This window comes from Agelaius tricolor, unplaced genomic scaffold (genome assembly GCF_023055355.1).
Source record: "Agelaius tricolor isolate 1412-34295 unplaced genomic scaffold, bAgeTri1.0.p SCAF_2, whole genome shotgun sequence".
Taxonomy (NCBI): domain Eukaryota; kingdom Metazoa; phylum Chordata; class Aves; order Passeriformes; family Icteridae; genus Agelaius; species Agelaius tricolor.
The window spans coordinates 44,840,329-44,862,880 of NW_027269262.1; the positions used below are offsets into that span (position 1 = coordinate 44,840,329).

General features: G+C 37.3%; 1 protein-coding gene across 7 annotated transcripts in view; it reads right to left on the reverse strand.

Annotated features, from left to right (window-relative positions):
- The window catches only part of PTPRM (protein tyrosine phosphatase receptor type M), a 438,108-nt gene that overhangs the window by 85,141 nt on the left and 330,415 nt on the right, over positions 1-22,552 (reverse strand). For 4 of the 7 annotated variants that reach the window (XM_071417369.1, XM_071417352.1, XM_071417376.1 and 1 more), the window contains 4 exons: positions 9,146-9,297; positions 6,133-6,207; positions 5,879-5,905; positions 1,194-1,381 (listed from right to left, as the gene is read on the reverse strand). In XM_071417369.1, the coding sequence (XP_071273470.1) occupies positions 1,194-1,381; positions 5,879-5,905; positions 6,133-6,207; positions 9,146-9,297 (442 nt within the window). The remainder of the gene's footprint in view (positions 1-1,193; positions 1,382-5,878; positions 5,906-6,132; positions 6,208-9,145; positions 9,298-22,552) is intronic. The other 3 variants (XM_071417357.1, XM_071417385.1, XM_071417362.1) reach the window with 1 other exon arrangement.

Consider the following 22,552-nt stretch of genomic DNA (forward strand, 5'->3'; position numbering starts at 1 on the left):
TACTTTACTTTCTGTTCTGTTCCATAGATTTATTTTTGTAGTGAATCCTGTGTGAATTTCTCCTGAATCAAACTCTTTCCCTGGTGAGACTATATAATCCTGCTGTCTTGTTAGAACAAAAACCATCTATGAGACTTCATTCAAAACAAATCCCCTGTCAAACTATTCCTTCCTTTTCATTTGGACATTTATCCTTCTGGTCATACATAAGGAAGAAATTCTTTTGTTGTCTAGTTCAAATTTATAAAGAGGACAGTATGTGTCTGACAGAAATGTAAACAAAGAGATTTGCAGCCTTTGCAGTGCTAGAATATATTGGGCATTCACTGCATATGGAGAAAAAACAACATTACTGCAGTAGCTCAATGGAAAAAACTCTCAAATATATAGCTAGTTAACAGTTCATTGTGATTATAACCATTTCCATATATAAAGAGGAGTTTAAAAAGTTGCAGCTTCATTATTTAAAGTCCTCCTTCCCTGCCACTATTAACAAACTGCACCCTGATGTATTGCATCTACTGGCATTAGTCATGACTACACCTACTGTCTGTAATGGGATGCCATTCATCAGCTTGGTAAGCTGAAAATTAAGTGATTTTCCTGGAAATTGTTTCTCAGCAGAATCATTTGATCCACTGTAGTTAAAAATCCACGTCATTGGTTGCACTATAAATTCCATTTTACGGTCTTGATTTTATTTTTTTTTAATAAATTAATTGTAGCTTTCCTCTAGGCTTAATGCTGGTATAAAAGGTTTTGGCTGATGAGCAAATCTTTTCCAAACACAAGAAATTTCAATTCCATCACTTTTAAGTAACAGTGGCATAAAAAAACCTCACAGGAACAAACTTGTTTAAGTCAGCCACGCAAACGAAAGTTGACAAGTGATTAGGTCCTCCTGGGAATGAATTGTTTTCTATGTTCCAGGGGGAAAAAATGTCATCAGTGACTTTGGAAGTGGCCTGAAGCATGGGTTTTGGAAATCTAATAATAGAAACACCAGTTTAAACAATTATATATTTAAGCAATTTTTATAACGCGAAGTTGGCATGACAACGCGTGAAGTTCTAAAAAAACACCATCCCTTGTAAAATGCAAGAAGTGTGCACACTGGTAAAATCTCAGCATCAGACACATACAACCAATGGTCCAGAAGACATAATGATCAGATCCTTAGACCGGACACTTACTTCATACTCCTCTTTAAATCCGTAGCCTTCTGCACACTTCATCTGGGTGATGTGCTGCAGCAAGTCAGCTACACGGATGGCTGGATGGAGCTGTCCCGTCTGGTAGGGCACATCCACTGGATCTCGCTTCTTATAGGTATGGGATTGGACCAGGCTGCTTGTGTCACTGCCCATCGTGTGCGTTTCATCTAGAAAAAGAGTATCTCATCACATGCTGGCTCATTTTCACTTAATAGAAGAAATAGAAACTACAAAGATTTCTAGAGGAATGGCAGAAATCTGACACCATCAGCATTGGTTCTGTCTGTGAAGGCTACACCAGAAGAACAGTAAATCCATGAGCAGTTTACACACGGAAATCGCAAGACTGATTGTAATGAGGCAAAGTCCATAGTTCTACAATGGAAGCATTGCAGAGCAGTCCAAACTCTAATATTGTTTTAAATGTTGCTAGCTGATTGCGAACAAATTTTTAAAACAGGCATTTCATTTTAAACTGCATGGAAGTTTCATTCTGAAACTTCAACAAGTCCCATGGAATGAAACTGGACTTGTATTTTTCATAAACTACTGAAGTACTGTATTTTACACTGCAAATTTAGAGCAAATGTTTGGAGTGAGCAAAATAAAAAGATGCACAAAATGGCTTATGGGTTCATCAAGCTAGGACTGCAATGGAAATGTAGATCTGAAAACGACACTTGGAGACAAACTACAAGAGGACAAATGCAAAGGATCATCTGGTAAGGAAAAAGGTCTTGACTGACTGCTGAACATGCTTTAGGATCACAGTGTATCATGAGCCACCACATTAGGCATGGAATGTTATATGTCAACTGACATGCAAGCCAACAAACAGGAGACCCCCGTGGGCTGGTTAAAATTTTTATGAGACACAAACTTCTCCCAACCCTCCACATCTCTTCCATGGGGCAAATGGGCAACTTACCATTGATTGGCACTTTTAAGAAGATACATATCAGGAGAAAAAAAGAGGAGGAGAAAAAGGAAACAGGGCATAAGCAACAGTACTACATTAATAATTACAGGTAATTTAATGTTTTTAGTTTAGTCTTTACAGAATGATTCCCTAAATGAGTCAGATTCTGATCTCAGTTTCACAGTAGAAATTAGATTTACTAAAACCAAGATATCATAATGTGAGTCAATTCACACAGATGAAACTGAGATCAAAACCTCTACTTAGAAGTAAATAAATGTGAAAGAGCACTCTACCTAAGGAAGCAATATGACTTGCTTCCTGTATAGATGGAATCTAAAAATTTATTCAGACTTGACAAGAAAAAAAACCCACCCCAAATTCTAAGGTCCAAGAATCATCACAAATATTTTATCTATTTACTCAAATAATAATTTTATGTATCTTAGAGTTTTTTAATTTTAACCAATATTGTTAATAGGATGCTTTGATTTATTCAAGCTATTCCTCCCTGAGTGAGTACTGAAAAAAACCAAACCTAAATCTGTATCATATTTATAAAATAAGGTATTTATAAAAAAAATTACTTTTAAAAATAAGCCATATGAAAGGGAAGCCTTAAAATAACATTTCCACATTCATAAGTTAGATGTAATATAGCAGGAGGTTCGACAAATACTCCGTATGAAAAGGTCCCAGATTCTCACGTACACACCAAAAATATGAACACACCTTGTTAAAGGTGAGATTCTCGTCTTAGTTGTACTACTGAAAATTGACATTAAAGCCAGAAAGCTCAAGAAATTGTATTTCAAAGATGGTTTGAGGCCCTCTCAATTCCCACTAAGACAAATGAAATCTCGTCCTCACTAAGCATACAGTCAACAGGAACTGTGCATTGACACCTAAATCATAAACAGCAGAGAAAAATGTATGGTTATGGGTATGGCCATTCCACTCCTTTTCCTGTCAGTCTGCTAATCTGGTCTAATGCAGAGGAAAGGGATTAATCTTTTAGTCATAAATTTTACAACTTTTGTCTGATGTGGTATAAAATTGTACTGCAAAGCACCTCGGGATGCATGGCATGAAGCGTGGTATACAAGTGTAGGTACAGTATGTTGCTGCTGAAATGGCACCTGAAAACTACAAGGTGGCTAAGACACAAAAGACAAAAAAAAGGTAGAAAGTTGATAATGATTTTTTGGGTTGCTTATTTCAATTTTAGAGAAAGGTTAGAAAACGTGAGGTTTTTTGTTTTTTCTTTGCAAACTGCAAAATTCTTTGCAACACAGACTGTTAGTACCTAAGATGAAGGCAAAGCTATCTAAGTCTTGCACTATGCAAGCATCATTTTAATAATTATGAATCTCTTTCCTGCAAGCTCCCTAGTTTTAGACTAATTTTCCTCTCTCCATTTCTTTACCTCTTATAGCTGCCTTAATACAGAAGGAGTTATCATTTAAGCTTTTTAAAATAAAGTGGTTTTAATCCTTGGTTTATATAGTACATTAGGAGCCACATACTACAGTTTTTTATTTTGCCTCTGAACACTGCAGCATGAGCTTTTCAGGCTGTGAGTTTTTCAAAGGGTGAGCTCCTCCAGATGCAGTGTTCATGGGCAATGGGAAGTTTGCCTGGCTTAAATACTCCTACAGCTGCAGTTGTCCTACTGTACACTTACCCATTCCCATAGAGCTATACAACATTTATTAAATAATATATTTGGAAACAGTAAGTGTGCTGTGGCTTTTCCATCAGATTTTGAAAGCTGAACTCAACACCATTCACCAGACTTGTACCTTTTCCAGGAGGTCACACTGAGAAGATCATTTAGTTCTAACTACAGGCTTGATCCTGCTGTTTAACACAACTTCTTTGGACAGTAGAAGACAGCAAGAGCAGGTATTACTTGTAATTAAAAACCTGCATACTTTGTTAACAGCTGTATTCCCCTACCAGCTCAAGCGCAGTTAATTTGATTTACCTCAGATACAACGCTATTTCTGTACAGAGAGTCATAAACACATATTGGGAGAGAGATCTAATCTGAATGGAGCACCGTTCATAAAATGGTACTAAATTTTTAACATGTAAGGTTAAAAATATTTATTTCATGCAGTGAAATAACTGAAATATTTTCTGAGATGAGTAAGCACAGGTTTGCTGTAGTAGGCCATAAAATACATACCTAACTAATTAAAAGATTTTACAGACTTAGTAAAATCAGATAATTTATTTTTCCCAGTGTGTGTTTGCCTGATAGCTGAAGTACTTAGAGATTATTTCTTGGGGGAAAAAAAGCTAACAAATAATTTTACCAATCTTATTATATAGAAAAGGATCACAAAAATAACTGAAGAAAGCATTAACTAAATAATACAGATAGGAAATCTCAAAGTTTTTCTCCTGATAATAGTACTTTTCTCCTTGCCCACCCACAAGGTCAGAAAGAACATCTACTGCATGAAGCGCTGAATGAATGCTAAAGCACACAAAAAATCTAACATCTCAGGCAGTTAAAAGGCACTGCAAATTTCATTTGCATGCAGATTATTACATTGTTACAGCCACTACCATTACCTTCTTCCAGATTTACATAATGTATAAAACCAGCAAAGTTCCTTCTCAAAGTTATCACATTGAAGTGCACTGCACTAAATATTCTTTCACAATAACAAATTTTAAAGATTACTTCCTAAACTTTTACTTCTTATATGCTTCACTCTATGTCTGTGTAAGCCTTTTTAATTTACAGTTCAAGGGTAGGAATCAGATAAGGGGTCTTAAATTTTTTACAGTGATTGGAAGAAAAAAGAGGAGAAAGGAAAATATTTGTTGTGAAAATATAGACTGGAAAACAAGTAAATGAATAGGCTTAACACTTAAGGAGTTTGATTTCCTGCTACAGTGCACTGTTATGCTTTGAATTGCTATTAAAAAACTGCCCCTGTTTAGTTTAAAGTCAGCACGGGAAGGAGGTGTAAATGAATACAAGCCACGAAGGGGTTAGAGTTAAGCACTGAAAATGCAAAAGCACCTCATGCTTACTACTTATCACTGTGCAGAAACCTCTCTCTTTTTGACATTGGACAATAACAGATTTTCCTAAATTCCAAGTGGAAATGCTTTACATTTTAACTGTATGTTTTTAACCTACAGTTTTACTGTTTTATTTCATCCCTGTGACACCTGATGCATATAAACTATATACTCTAAGCGTCATGTTATGATTTTGCTGTTCAAAATACCATTTCCTCTTTGAAACTTCACTTTTTGACAAGCACATCAGAAACTCTGCAGAATTGTCAGAAGACACGACAGCTGGTAGATGGGCTGAACTGTATTTTGTCTGATTTTCTGTATCCTGAGCAGTTTAACTAGGAAAAAAAGTTACTTTTAAGAAGTGACATCTTCACTTCTGAGTTAAAACAGAAAAAAAAATGAGGAAAACTATTTCAATTGCTGTGATAATCAAATTCTTTTGTGTCACTCCAAATACATGCATAAACATTTCCTTGCAAATCCACTTGTTAAAATTATTTCTGTCTTTTCTCCCCTGACTTGCACTATGACAGTAGTAATCAAACCTGATAACTGCCCTTAGCACCTCAGTGTAGCCAAGTTTACCACCCCTCCTTTAGCAGAAAGCTCCAGCATTTTGCATACTGTTGTCTGCTCCCCAAGAACTGCAACTTCTGAAATTACTTCAGCAATGAACTTTGATAAAGGGAAATGTTCTCACCTAAAATTGCAGTTGGCACAAATGGATCTGTCATACATCATAAGCAGGTCAATGCAGGAAAGGTAAAAAGAGAGAAAACAGTAAATGATTGATACATGCTCCCGAGTTTTCTTTCAGAAAGCTGCTGTTAGCAAATGGTATGTTTCTTATATATACATTAAATGTTGATGGCAAGAAGTATAATTACATAAATATGTATGTTTTTATTATGGAAAGGTCTATAGAAGGTGGAAAACAAGAAAAAAACTGGTTACCTGGGTAATAAGAATTAGGCACTGTTGTGCTCAGTGTGTTAGTTTTCATTGTAAATGAAGATGGTGAAGATACAGCTGCAAAGAGAAACAAAGCTGGTTAGAGACAGAGATATGATATGCAGCTACTTAAGCAGATGGCATTGACTTGACTTAGAGTTCATCCTGCTGTGTTTCTTGCACTGGAATCAGGACCTAGGGAAAACCAGGCAAGTCTAGTGAATGAAATAGCTTACTGAATTTGATCAATTCTCTAAAAAGAAATGCTTGGAGAAAGCATTTTGATTGCTGATGGGAAATACTCTTCTTAAATCACTAGATTAGACTGAATACTCATGCTTGAAACAACACATCACATTGACAAGAGGTGTTTTTGACAGAAGCTTTGATCATTAATAAGTTTTCCTTATAACACTGTAAATACCTTATGCAAATATATATTCTACTGTAGTTTATTTTTTCCTCTCCTTTTTTTATTTGATTTGTTTAGACAGGTGGATAGTGTGCATAGAGATTCTAAAAGACCCTGAATATTACTCTTTGTTTAAAGGTGGTTTTCAGCGAGTGATATATGGACCAATGCTCACATTGGTATTTAATCACTTAACCATTTGTAAAACCAATGGGAAAGACCAATGGGGACAAATTAAGTTCAGTTTGCCCCTAGTATACAAATATCATGCAAATTACCATAGTAAACACAGATAGATTTAACAGGAGTTAATCACAACATTTTGCAGGATGTTCAGCTAAGGAGTCATTAGAGGCTTTTAAGCAAAGCTCCTTGCAAATTCCACCTTAGCTGCTTGTCCACACATCTCAAAGTCAGTGACCAGGGAATGTAAGCATATTCTGGATACCTGTAAACAGACTAACAGAATTTGTGAAACAAAACAGAGTTGAGGAAGACAGGATCTGCTGGATGAGGAATGAGATTACTCCTGCTGGCTTCCATCCATCTTTTTTCCAGTTGATCTTCCAGGGCAAACAGTTACTAGCCCTTGTTAATATGGAAATATCTCAAAACTGGTTTAAATAATGCTGATATTTATCCTTTATCCTATAAATTATTATATCTGAGACCATGCCCCTTTGATTCCTCCAGAATGAGGAGATTACATTTCCTTGACAGTCAGAACAGAGTGATACTTCTTCTGGGTATGGATTCAGAGATTAGTGGAAGTCAGGGCTGCTGCAGGTAATAAAACTTGCTAGGTGAGAATGCAGGCAGGGTAATGAACTTTCATAGGAAGTAGGAATGCTCTAAACCTTTTGTGTACAAGGTCTTACACAAAGATTATTCCTGAAGACTGTCAGGCTGCACCTTCTGGTGACCATGTTTCTTATGGAAAGTCTAATTAGAGGTTCTAGCCCTTGAGCAGTATAAAAAACTTGTTATGGCAATAATTTCAAAGAGGTCTGAGGTGGTTCAACATAAGGAGGATTTAGTCCCAGGAACTCATTGCAGTTTCATTTGTAGTTATGACCATTCAGTAGCACCACTTGAAAACTGTACCATGGTGATGGAAGACGAAGTAAAAAACTCTTGATCTCTTCACAGAAATAAGCAATCTCATTAACTGCAGGGGTATATTCTCACCAGAAAGGCAGGTCTGATTTGAAACATCTATTTCAAACCAATTTCAAAAGTAAGTCAAATGCAAATTAACATTGCAAATTCTGAGCCTAATGCTGCTGAGAAAAGTCTCACTGTATAAACCTCACAGAGTGTTTGTACTGTCATAGACATCTTTTGTGAAAATCCTTTCTTAGGATTTTTTCCCTTCTGAGAAGCTGAGGCCTCAGAAACAAAATGTAAACAATGGTTATCTACTGCTGTGGAATGCAACAGGTGGATCCGTGATTGGTCTCGTGTAGGTGTTTAGATTTAGTGACCAAGCACGGCAGAGCTGGCTCTCTCTCTCTGTCCGAGCCATAGACCTTTGTTTTTTCATTCCTTTCTATTCTCAGCTAGCCTTCTGAGAGGAAACCTTTCCTTCTATTCTTTTTTAGTATAGTTATAATGTAATATATATATCATAAAATAATAAATCAAGCCTTCTGAACATGGAGTCAATATTTTCGTCTCTTCCCTCATCCAGGAACCCCTGTGAACACTGTCACATTTGTACAATTGAGCTCATCAAAGATAAATTCTTAAGCATATTATTAAAGAGTGAGAGTTGGGCCTTGCATACTGTTAGTACTTGAAAAAAATTTAATCTTTGACAAATTACGAAGATGTTAAAAAAACCACTGGCATACAAAATCCCTGAGGTTCCTTAAGAACAAAAATAAAAAAACCAAAAACCGACAACTTTTTGAACCTAGTAATCTTTTAAACAATTATAAAAAGCATTATTTTTTCATGGTTTCTGCTTAGTGCCAACCCTCTGACAGGAGTGAGACCTTGACTAAAATTCTAATACAAGAAATTTTATAACCCAAATCTTATTTATTTTCAGGGTAGATCCAAGAAAGCCCAGGATATTAGAGAATCTCTTATGAAATTGCAGAACAGACAAATCCACTGATTCTTCCTTTGCACAAGCAACAGAAAGAGCATAAGCTAGAATTGCAAATAATAAGACAATCAGATTATCATTATTAAGTTATTACATTCAAAAATAAATTTGTACCGTCAAAAAAAACGTGAACAGGGAAGCATTTGAGGGATGTGGGACAGCATGAGAGATATAAAATTTTCAACATAATGGAGACTGGAGAAAGGTAAAACTACTGTTTCAGTAATGTCACTGCTCTTCGGCAGAAGAAAAGGATGGACAGAAAAAAGCTCAATTATCCTTATTATTTTTAAAGAAGTCTATACTTGATGTATGACTGTCTTGCTCATTTGAATAGACACCATAATGTGCTGCACAGTGGGAAACTCTCGGTCCCATGGATTTTCCATGACTGAGTAATGAGGAATATTTTAAAAACCATTTGCACCTTCCTTTCACTTTCAAAAAAAAAAAGAAAAAGAAAATGAAAGAAAAGAAAAGAAGAAACTTACATCTCCCATTTAGATTGTGCGTGTCCATGAAAGAGAAAGCTTCATCACAGTTGGTGCCTTGCTCAGTGTAGCTTTTATCCATTGAATTCACCATCACTGTCATTTCCTGCCGAGTACTACTCAATGTCTCTTTCCGCTTCTTAGCCAATTTTCTTAAGAAATGAATGATGAGGAAAAAAAAGGAGAAAAACAACTCTCAGTAAGCAGACATAGTTTTCATGTTGTTTACATCAGTACTGTAGTTTGTGACTATATTATTAATTAACATTTACATTTTTTTCTGCATTTCTGGAACTTTAAATGTATTTTACTCTCATCTCTTTCAGTCTGATAATCCAGGGATAGTTGTCAGTCCACTGACACATGGTCAACAGCACCTTAATCCTTGGGGACCACCACTGAATTAAAGGGGATTACTTGGATATGAAGTGATGTGAACTACACTATCAGAGGCTACATCTGATTAAACATATAAATAAAAATGAAAAGAGAGATTTCAGTGGAACTGACAAATCAGTACCACTGTTCATGTGCATAGAAGAGTCTGGAGAGGTTTTATTGGGACCCTGTGTAAAACAAGAATCTAGTTTATATAATACTGTATAGTCTGTGTTGGAGCTCTGAATACACACTGCACACTCAAGAGACATTTCAAATTGACTTGTATTCCTAAAGACTATTTTCTGTCACTCCTGATTTCAGAAGAATTAGTCACATGAGTTTGTTGCTTCTCAGCAGGAATGGCCTGTCAGAGACAAGATCTTAAATCTGATACTACAATAGTGATTCATTAGACTACAGAATTGCCTTGGATGCCTATACCTCTTTTTTTTTCCAGATCTGTCTGCTTCAGTCTAAAGTCTCACTGTCTCTCCCTGAGTTATGCTTAGCTATATCACAAAACAACATGTCCAAAACTCTTGATTTTTCCTTCAGCCTCTGTGAGGCATTTGTGATCCTGATGATAGCAGATCCTGGGACTATTTGGCTTGTTTCCCTGGCCCATGACTCTGTTTGAGACCAAGCCTTTCTCCAAGCTCTTGTCTTTAGCCTTAATTTCATTTTTCCAGATTCCTTCTGTAGTGTATCTTCAAGGTATGGGTTTAAAAAAACCTACAGCTGCTCCACAGACTTTACTTCTCCTGTCTGTTAATTTAATGACCTTTCCTCTGTGGAAAACACAATGAGCCAGTTCATATTCATCTGCCGGAACGATCTTTTGCATATCTTCAACTAGAAGTTTCAGGAGCTTATTATCCCACCTAGGTTCCTTCTGCTACTAGAGGTCAAATGTATCAAGCACAACCAACTTGTACTAACTTTCAAAGCCTTTCTGTTTATTAACTTTTATTCAGTATGAAAAGACGGTTCCCACCACAGACAAAATTTTACACCAGCCTCCCCTAGATTTTCAAACATTTGTCTTCTCTCATGCTACACCAGAGGGGCTTTCTGTAACTCTCCCAACTGATGTCACTCTTCCACTCCAAATCACCACCGCCTCAGCCTCCTCATGCTCTCCATCTATCCACCTGCTATCCCCTACCTTTCACCTATATGAGAAGCCATTTGGGCAGGAGCTGTTGATGTGTTCTGTACCAATGTAGTACCAAGCTCAGCAGTATCTTAATCCATGAATAAAGGTCAAAATGTCTTTGAAACTAAAGGCTTGCTAACAATAGAAGCAGAAATAGTAAGTGCAGGCATGATATTGGGTCACTGGACAGAAAAGTATAAAGGGTCACATTTGGCCCTGAATAAGCCGACAGATTGCCACCCCATTCCCAAGGGCATGTCCCCATGACTGAAAGGGAATGAAGTGCACTGCCTAAAGACCTGCTGCAGCACTTGCAGCAACAAGCAGTGTTGTGCCTTTGCCCATCCTAGCTCAGGAGTCACTGTGTTTGCTTCAGCCTCTGCTTACTCTATAGACTTGATAATAAAACTGGTTCTTAATTACTCCACAGTGCATAAATGCATAAGGGAGCATGGTCTGAACTCTTTCATATCAGAGATAGTTAAATTTCATTTGAGTACCATAAGTAAAACAAAACTCCTAGATCTTTGCATCCTTCAATGTCTCCCCTCCTTCATATCGAATTGTAATGAATAACTAATATATTATTCAAAGTAGAATCTGAGACTTACCACCTTATACATGAATAACTTAATGGAAGTCCTTTGTAAGGACAGGCCTATCAAAGTGGTAACATGAAATGGATTTTTTTTTTCCTCTTTCACCCTTAGATGGCAGTATATTTAGATGGCAGTCATGCATGACTCCCCTTCCAATCCTTGGGTCCCATGATCAAGCTAAAGCAGATTTATTTTTTAAGACAGTAACAACTATACAGTACTTCTCAATCTGAATCTAATTCTGGAAATAGGTCTTGTGGGAAAAGTCCAAATCTGAAACAACTTACAGGAAGAGAGCAATACCAGCCAGGCTTCTGTACTGTGAACAAAAACACCCACTGGACTCAGTCAAGTAAACTTTAGCTGAATATAACATTTCTAGCATCTGCAGTTTTCAGATTTTGCTGAAAGTGTTGCAGTGCTGCAGTCTCTGCATCTCATCCATTCCTTGGATCTCTCAATCCCCAAGAGGGTCTAGCTATACAAGATTTAAGAAACTCAAAACCGTGGCACCTCACATCTCCACCACCCTTCATACTCTTATATTTGAAGTAAATTTGGGGGGAAAAAAAAGGTTTAAATATTTGATCATCCTCACTCATGGAAAAGACACTTCATAGCTACTATCTGATGTTGCATCCTTCTTAAAGGAAAAGATATCTACAATCAAAGGGAAAACATGAAACAGATGGAAGCTCCCAGGATGATTACCTAGGATGAAATTATTTTTGTAGGGAAAGCAAAAAGACCAGCTTATCACACAAATAGTGTTACTATTACTATATGAGGAAAGAGAATGTACTATATCAGCCCCAGGTAAGAGGAGCCTGATAGTCAGAAAAATCTCAAGACCAGCTAAGAACTGTTGGAATTTCAAGGCACAAGAAAGAGAAATAAGTGAACTGGTGCAATGGTTAAAATATATTAAAATGCAAAGCAGACAAAATACAGACTTCCCCTGCAAAACTATGCAGGATTTTGTGTATCATTTACTCTGTTCTGTTACAAATACTAATAAAGACAGTCCAGGAAAGTAATAAGCTAAACAGCTCATCAAAATCTGTCCCCATTTTATCCACCATGACGAAACTCTCCAATGATGGATGCATCTTCTCCTGTACAGTGCCTCCTTGTTGAAAGGCAACTCTGTAAAACCTGTGCAAGCCTTACTCAGTATCTCTCTCAAGATCCTTCTTCCCAGTGACTTCCCCCTCAAACCCTCCCAGAAACCAACTCCAACAACTGCTAAGTTGCTACTACATTGTCAGCCTGTCTAGCTCATTTTCCACCTATTTTCCTGCATCCCTTTTCTCTGTCCTGTCTTGACAAAATCTTTTGGACCTAGCCTGCCTTTTCTCTGCCTGTTTAAAAACCACTGGGCACAAAGAATGAGGCACAATGGGACACTGCCATAGTTAGAGGAATGTAACAATGTAAAAATAAAATTTTTTAAAAATTGTGACTGGGTAATGAAATCAGGCCCTGCCAAAAAATGTGCTTTCCATTTTAACTTAGGAACGATGAGAAAAGCTTATTAATTTGAATCTAACAAAAACTTCCTGCTTCCCCATTCCACACCGAGTGGTCCTCTCCTTTCTGTATCAGTATGCCTCCCTGCCCACCAGGCAAATAAAGGAGAAACAAGATGCTGGCACTTTATGCAGCTCCAGCAACACACTACCACCACCAAGATATTATTAAACAAAGTGAGATGAAATTTGTAATTGTGCTGCTTAAGGAATTGGGCTGAATTTTTTATTTTAATTAATGCACTGATCTATTGCACTTACTGTAACGCAAGATAAAATAGCTGCTTCTTACATACTTATTGTTTCAAACTTTACTTCTCTGCTTGTGGACAAATCACAGAAATGGTTCAGATGAAGAAAGGATTGGGGCACCCAATAGTGCAGTGCACTTACAGTTGCAAAAGCCTTTTAACAGTTTGCTCACCAAACCTCTAAAGGAATCTAAACTACAATAAGAACGCTCCTTTAATAAAATGCTTTAGCAGCTGGTTAGAAAGATGTGATATCAAGGGTAGGGTTAAGTGGTCATTTTTTCACATTACTAGTGGCTCTCCTACATAAGTGCATGTTGTTATTTGCACTATTTACCATATACACACTGACCTAGAAAACGCCCAGAATCTTTTGCAACAAAACACATTTTTAAAATTGTAATAATAATTAGAAATAGGGTTAAAAAGTTACAAATTTATCTCATGAGGCAGAATGATTGGATATTCACTGAGGGTGAAATTCAGTGTTGAAAGATACAAAGGCATGCATATGGGAGAAATAATCATAACTATACACACACAATATTGCATCTAAATGACCTCATAAAATACAGAAGAAAGAAATCTGATAGTCACTGATTCTTTGAAGACAAGAAGTTTAGCACTATGTATAATCAAAAAGGCAAAAAGAAGTCAGAAACGACTATGTAAGGCATAGAGAACAAATTGGAAAATGTGATTAAACGATTGTATAGATCTATGGAGCTTCCATATTTTGAATACTGCATGCAGTTTTGACACATGCCTATCCAAAGAAGATTTTCACAAAGTAGAGAACATATACAGAGAGGTGATAGGTAGATCAAAGGGGCAGATCCTACCAGAAGAGCAGTAATCCTTCCATAGTAAGGAGTCCCTAGTTTAAAAAGGAGGCAGTTGAACTGAGAATATGATAGAAATATATAATAAACATGAAGAAAACTAATAGATTAATAAAGAATGTGTATTTCTCAACAATGGAAGAGCCAGAAGCAGAGTATATGGATTTTTTTAAATGAAAGAATAAATATTTTCACAAAACCCAGAAAAGGTTCTGCTCTGTCTTGCCTTGACTGCCGTGTGCATTTTTGAGCACCACAATATAAAAAAGACATTAAGCTATTAGAAAGTGTCCAAAGGAGGACAACAAAGATGAAGGGCCTTGAGGGGAAGCTGTGTGAGGAATGCCTGAGGTCACCTGGTCTGTTCAGCCTGTAGAAGGAGAGACTAAGGACAGACCTCATTTGGGTTCTGCAACTTCCTCATGAGGGGAAGGGAAGGGGCAGGCACTGCTCTCTTTTCTGTGCTGATCAGTGACAGCACCCAAGGGAATGGCCTGAATCTGTGCCAGGGGAGGTTTGGGTAGGACATCAGAAAAAGGTTCTTCCAGTGGGTGCTTGCGCACTGAAGAGGTTCCCTAGGGAAGTGGTCACAGCACCATCCTGGCAGAGTTCAGGAAGTGTTTGGACAATGCTCTCAGGTACATGTGTGACTCGGGGTGTCCCATGCAGGGCCAGGAGTTGGTCTCAATGATCCTTGTGGGTCCCTTTCATTTCAGGATATTCTATGAAAATATTGTACACATCAGCACTAGGACTCATGAGATATCGAAAGTTAGTATCGGTAAAAGAAAATCTGATTAAGGCCTGAGTGGAGGACAGTGAATGCATTACCTTTCCTTCACTCTGCTTCTGCATTTAGCTGAAGGTCTGTCACTGGCCACTATCACAGACACAGTGTGGATTTTTTCCAAAATTCGATTCCACAATTTTTTTATTAACAATCTCTTCAACAGATAATGCAGGAAAAAGGATTTGAATATATTATTTGCTTTTTTAATACTCAGAGTTACTCACTTTTTTGATTTTTTTAGTCTACTTACAATACCAGCTGTGTTATTCAACTTTGTTATTATTATTATTATTATTATTATTATTATTATTATTATTAGTAGTAGTAGTAGTAGTAGTAGTAGTAGTACTAGTTTTTGTATAGAAATTAAATTCATTACTTTGCCCATCTATTTTGGCTGCCTAGGATATGCTAAAAGAAAACTCGTATCTAATTTTGGGAAATCTGATTCAAGCTGAAATAATTTAATAAGCATAACTGATTCAGCAACATTCAGCATGAAGATGCAATGTGATAAAAGCTCCCCACAGGAAGTGGGTAAAAAAGTGCAAAGATAACAGACTTGCTCCTTGTTAATTGAGTTTTTTATACATTTTTCCAACTTATGCTGAAATTATTTTTTCTTGAACAACAAAACAATTCTTCTCAATAACTGTGATTGCTTTCCTGTCTTCAACAATGGGTTCTCTAAGGCAGAGACAAACCCACACATCACATATCATTGTGAGAATTACATGTGTGTGAGCTGGTACACATTTGGTAACACTGGGTATTATTCTAATCTGCATTAGAAAATTCAAAATATTACTTTTTATTTTTAGAATTTTTTTTTTCTTTATTTGGGGATACTTTGAATCCCCAATGCCTCATTTGTACTCTTTATGTTGCTTTTTATTGTTAAAAAGTCCTTACAGAAAACAAGTTTTCAGAACCTGAATAGCAAATCCAATTCAATCAAAATGGTAACTTTCCTTAGGTGTTATTAAATAACTATAACTACAAGTAATTAGTATTTTAGTCTACTTTACACCTCTTATCAATACAGCAACACTCTGCACAGAACCCTTTCTATCTCTCCCAAATGGACTGAGCCACAAATATGAAGCAATTGAAATGAAATAAGGAAATGAAATAGAAACAGTATGGCATTAGTGATAGTAAAGTCACCTGAACTTCTGTTATTCAATTTAACCCTTATGTGTCTTATATTGAAATGCAATGTGCTCAAGACTACAATTTCACAGTGACATGAAACTGTGTTCTGTCAGTATTCTATCAGACAAGAAATAAGGCTTGGAGAAATATTTTTAAAGGCACTACACTTTGCAGCAAGAACTAGGGAACACTTAATAAAAGACTTTATAAGCTGTCCCCACTTCAAGGACTAGCATTTCTAGAGAAGAACCTCAGGAAAAATAATTATTAGGAGAATTATAAAAAAGCAAAAGGTGGGAGGATAACACTGAATTGTGTAGTTCCCTGCTTATGATCTCTTAGTATGCAATCCTCTATTAGATGATAAAATTATTCTTTGTCCTAAGAAGTTTAACATCTATTTTGCATTGACATAGGAAGATTGATTTCGAGATTAAGTGAATATTTTAATATAGCCAAGGGTGCATAAGCCTTTTTACCTCACATACAAAGAGGTGGTTTATTATAATTTCTTTTAGGTGCCTTCTCTTTGTTCTAATTATCAGCTTCCTGCTTCAAAGCAAATGCTAACATTATTAATTTCATTTTCATCATACTCTTGCATTCTCTGATAAAGAAAACAGAACAAACTTTAAGAAAATGCTGTGATGATGCTCAAGTTCTGGAAACAATGTTCTTGATATCACAGAATTTAATTTTCATCCTTTTCATTCACTGTGGCTTTCATTTTTTGGCCACAGAGACACTGGATGAACTTTCAGACCAAGAAGACATTCCAACACTACCAGGAGTGACTGTAAAGAGAGGAGAAAAGAATACAAGTAAAGGTGTGGGGGGAAGGATTCCTTTGACTTACAGAGCTAAGGGAATTGAGTGCAAAAGAGTGCAAATGTTTTACAGTAAGGTGGAGGTTAACAAAAATGGTTTTGATTTTTATTAGAATGAACAGAATCAGTTTTGATTTCTGTGGTTCTTTAACTTGGCTTTTTACTCACTGCATGTAGGAACTTCAGTAGTCTTTTTGCACTTTTTTGTTACCAGTAGACTGCTTTGTTGGCACCACAAGAGATCAGAGCCAAAAGGAAGAGTTATTTGGAAAAATCCCAGTATCACTTGTAGCTCACAGGGAAAGTATGGCATAACTTGAGAAATAGTGTCTGAGAATATGTAGTTGAATGGCAAATGAGAAGGAAAAGATGATGGAAAAGTAAGGTACAGCTGAAGTCAGAGACACATACCTCATCTACTTTTGTTCCTAAGTTTTCTTTCTTGAATTCAAGTATCCAGCACATGCTTTGAGATTTGCTTACAGTGACATCATAAAAAACTCTGCTTACTTCTTTCTCAGTTTTTAGCTTTGTATGAACTCCACCATCAGGTTATCTGAGTTTCTGCAAGTGAGGGTTATAGCATCAAACCCAAGAACACCTCAGGTCAAAGGAGGCACTGCTCTGAGAGACCTTGCTGATGCAGAGGAGGAACACTGGTGACTGACTGACTGACTACAAAAAATGGAGCTATGCCTTGGTGCACCAGATTAACGTAGCAACACTTATTTGAAATGGGCTGACTCTTGTCTTAGCTCTCAGAGAAAGTTGAATTTGTGCTTACAGTTTAGTTCTTGCATGTCCACCCAAGAGGACCTCAATGCATTCTAATGTGATTGATAAGTTCTTCAGGGAAGGCTCTAGTCTATGGCAGTAAAAGGCAATTGGAGAAGCTCTGGCAGAACTCTTTGCAAAGCTGCTGGCTGCACTATTTTTCCTCAATTTAGTCACTGGCCTTGGTCTTCAAAAAATGCACCCACACAATTAAAAAAAATTCAACAACCTTCTGCCTCCCCAAGTGAATAAAACAGTAATGAGATGTAAGCAGCAGTATTTCCCATAATTTACTATTATCTAATCTTGACCACAGTCTTGAATACTGTAAGTAACGAACTGGGCAATAAATTGTCCCTTTCTTCTCAGCTAAACTAAGGGAGGAAAAATGAAAAGTCACAAATTCTCTCAATTTGTTACAAGATTTAACAATTTTGCAATATGAATTTTTATTTGTGGTTTGCTTCTTATGATCCTCAAATTAAAAAAGGAAAGAGTGTTCACAATATTTAACTGACTTATAGGTTCTCCTGAATTATAGGGGTGCATAGGAAAAACATACAGAATATTAAAACTTGTTTTTTTCCCCACAAATTAATTGCAAGGCAAATGCTTATGAATCTGTTCATTTCATGAAAGACTTATTTACTTAAGTGATTAGAGCAGCCATGTAGAATTATTTGCAGGATGAGGATCAGGGTGCCACTTAAAATGGAGGAGGCCAAAGTGTGGCAAATCCTTTATGAGCAGAGGGAAGAACCCAGTAGCCCAGCTGCAACACTTGAAGACCTTTTTGACAGAAAAGGTAATGGACTTTTAAATGTTATGTGACTGAGCAGGGAATTCAGCCTGGATACCTCTCAGTAGAAAAATCCTGAACAAGGAGAGACTGAGAGAGCTGTGCTAGCTCAGCCTGGACAAGAAAAAGCTCACATGGGATTTTAGTGTTATTTTAACAACCTAATGGGAGCATATGAAGGAGTCAGAACTAGACTCCAGGAACAAGGTGAAAGGACAAGACACACTGGACGTGACCTGCAATTTAGGAAATTCCTGTTAGAGCTTAATAAAGTTTTTGTCATCATTGCAATAGTGAAACAGTGGAGCAGGTGCTCAGAAAGATGGGATCTCAATCTTTGGAAATACTCATATCCTGCTGGACAATGTCCTGAGCAACTTGATTTGTTCTAAGCCTGCTTTGAACAGGAGGTTAGAAAAAATGATCTCTAAAGTTCCCTTTGGATCCAAATTATTCCAGAATTCCCACTAAGTGTTCTAGTAATAGGGCTTTTTCATAAAAAGGAAGACATGGGGATTTAAAGCATTACAGATTTGAACACAATCCTCAATTGAGCCTTTTCTTTGAATAGTCCTACATGTAAGATGCTGTCAGAACCAATACAGAATAATACTAACAAGATTACAAACACTCAGATAATTAAATATGATCGATATAAATTCCTTTTAGTTAATTATTTCATTCTTTCAGCATAATTTTCTGCTGCTTGCACTTATCCACCTTTGTAACATAAGGACTGAAGCTTGTGCAAATATTTTTACCAATAAAGCTTTTTCATTAGAGAGCTACTTATATTCACATTGAACTGCATAATGAGAATGTAAAAATCTTCCCCGAAAAAAGACAAATTATGTTTTGATTCTCTAAAATGGTATTAATAATGTGTTCTTATTTAAATGAAAATGAAATCTTCAATTTTCTATTATGTTTTATTTGTACTAATTTCTGCTACATTAATTGTACATAAATGTAAAATGGCATTACACTACTTTACAGGCTTCTATGACAGTATTTCAAGTTTGCTGAAATTATGTATTTGAAGTCTTTGAAGAAATCCTTTCCTGAAATGTATGGTCACAGGTAAATTACACACCTGACCTTTCCTTTTGCCTGAGAATACTTTCTCCCAAAAAGAAACTTCATTCTCTTAGCTAACCCTGTTTGAAGAACATGAAATGAAAATTTACACAGAACCCACACTTTCTCTTTTTTTACCATATATGCCATTTTATTTAGATTCACAGAATCATTAAGGTCAGAAAAGACCTCCAAGACCATCAAGTCCAAGCTTTGACTGACCACCCACCCGTCAATTAAAACACGGCACTAAGTGCCACATCCTGTAGTTTCTTCAACACTTCCTGGGCTGCTGACTCCACCCCTTTCCTGAGCAGCCATTTCAATGCTCCACCACCCCTTCAGTGAAGAAATTCTTCCTGATGAACCTGAACCTCCCCTGACACAGCTTGAAGCTGTGTCCTCTTGTGCTGTTGCCTGGGAGAAGAGGCCCACCTCACCCCACTGCAGGGAGTTGTAGAGAATGACAAGGGCTCCTCTGAGCCTCCTTTTCTCCAGGCTAAACCACCCCAGATCTACATTTAAACAGGAGTACCTGGGTTCTTTTGTATGCAAATTAATATACATACCTGATCTTGTTTCAAAATCTAAAATGCTAAAGGAACCTGTGTAGATGAATGAAAGGTGTGTGTATCATATTGGGCTCAGAGTGTTTTCTCCATAGTGGTGTGTAGATGCGTATTAAAGATACTGCACAAGGCAGAAGAATAACATATTGTAAAACATATATTTTGCATTTGACATTGCAATTCCCCTTTGTCTCAACAGATTTTCTTTTTTCCTCTTTGCCCCCATCATATTATCCTATGATCTGAATTAAAGAACTAAACAGATGACACTGGGACCTACTCAGGAGGAGGTAGCTGTGTGATGTGTAGTGCCAGACAACATGAACATGAAAGCTTTTCACAGGAACACATCCATGACAGATTTTGAAATTCTCTTCCTGAAACTAATTACCATTTTAGAAAAGGCTGGCTAATGATGAAAGAAAACACCTTCTTATCCCATAGCTGTCAGGTTTAAGTAGAGCCTCAACTCCCAGGCATAGTATGCACTGTAGGTGCCCAGAATCCCTTGCTTTCACAAACCAAAACAAGAGGCAGTGTTAAACTAATGCAAATTTATTTTGGGATGGTTTTGCCTACACCAAATTTTTACCATATTTTCTGAGGTGTTATAAGCATGAGGAATACGAGGAATTACAGAGAAGTATGGCAGATGTGTCTGTTAAGATACATTAGCCTCTGTCCATGAGGTTTGCTATGATATTCTCAAAGTCCTCAAGCATGGCCAGACAAATGTCTTTCTTTAGAAGTCTATCTGCCACATAAGCATTTCCTTACACAAAGAGAAAATCCCTAGCCCCACAGTGCATCACTACCTGAGGCTGATCTGGGTATGGAACAGGTGTCTGCTTGTGAAATATCTTGGTACTTGCACTATGGGGTTAGAAAATTTGTCTTGCAAGTCCCAGTGGAGAAAGCATATCCATGGATCTCTACAGCATCTAAGAAGCTAGTTCTGTGCTTGCATAGGCTCAAGTTAATATAAAGCAATAGCAAATGTGACAGTTTTGAATACAGGGATATTTTTCCTTTAAGGTATTTAGGTCTTTATACAGATCCCTCTCTCACTAGCCAGAAACTCAAGGCATTTGAGGGCAAATTGTCTGCTGGATATCCATCAGAAGGAAGCTTGTGACAGGCATGGTCCTGTGAGGCCAGGCTCGATGGGGCTTTGAGCAACCTGATCTACTGGAAGGTATCCCTGACCATGGAATGGGGTTTTGACCTAGAGATATTTAATGTCCCTTCCAACTCAAACCATTCTATCATTTGGCTTTACCAGTATAAGGACATAAAATGTCATCAAAATAAATAATTAAAGTTCTCTGAAACATCCCTTAAAAGCGATGTTTAGCACATTTTAAAGGGATCTTTAGCAAATTTTCTATTTAGGTATACGTAAATGTATTGTATATATTGCATGTATTATAAAAATGCATGTTCATATGTAAGCATATAATTAAATATATGTAGTGGTGTACTGCAGAATCAAAAGGAAAGGTTTTCACAAGCTTAACCTAATACAATTCATTCAGTGCTTTGCTGATCCCCAGTAGGGGGATACAATAGTTGTGTTAGTCCAGCTGTTGTTGTAAACAGATGAGCATCCTGACCTAGCTCCTGTGTGAGTCCTGCAGTGGCAGGTACTTCTTCAGTTCCTGAATATAACGCCCTCTGTGAATGACAGAGTTCCTTGCTGACTTTTGATCTACAGCCTTCACTTGAATAGATAATTTTTGCCTCTTTGTATCCTAATACAAGCAGCAGCCTGTAGAATGTATTTGCTAGTGCTGGAACTGAGCATTCACAAACTTGCACATAACTTTTTCTGCACTACCTACACTCCATCATATGCTTTCAAGAAATTCCCTCCTTCAAGACTTCTGTAATTTTCACTATACCTCAGCAGTTCAAAATATCCAATGCAAAGAGTTTTATTCAGTCTTTTAGGAGTCTATCTTCCTTTGCTTCCACAAGAAGTAATCTGTCTGAACAAAAGTCGCTGACTAAAAGCTCAGAATAGGCAGTATTCAGTCATGTAAGAAAGAAAGTAATTTCTCCTAAGGGGCTGCTGAAATTGGGCCATCCTCTTAGGGCAGGTAGAATAACTACTGGTATGCACGAGGATACACCTGGAGCATTTTTGGAAGTGCACTAATGCACCAGTGCTCCGTGCTCAGTGTGGGAAGGAAGGCACTAAAGAGAGGATCTTTAGCAGCATGTAGCTTGTAAACCATTCAGTGCTCTCCCAAGCCACGGGTACATCATTTAATTGGCAGTGGGAGCGTGGTGGCAGATGGACTGCTGCTAATCCAAAGGCACAACCAGAGGAGGAAGCGTTTCGGCTGAGACCTTGTGTGGCTGATACTGTTTGGTCAGCCCAAGATGCAGCTGCACGCTCAATCCAATTTTAGCCCACGCTGCAGAATGTGACTTCTGGGAGAAACTGTCATCTGTCCCCTGTACAAAATGCTAATGAAGTTGTCCAGCCCCTACTTCTCTTTTAGCAGGTATGTGTGCTGGGGCCTTTTGTGCAATATTCAGTGGCTCATAAGGATTTTTTTAATGTCAGGCCTGTATGGCAAGGAAGGGTGATTAATCCACTTTACAGCATGCTGGAAAGGGCAGCTGATAACAGCTGCATACCACAGTGGTTTT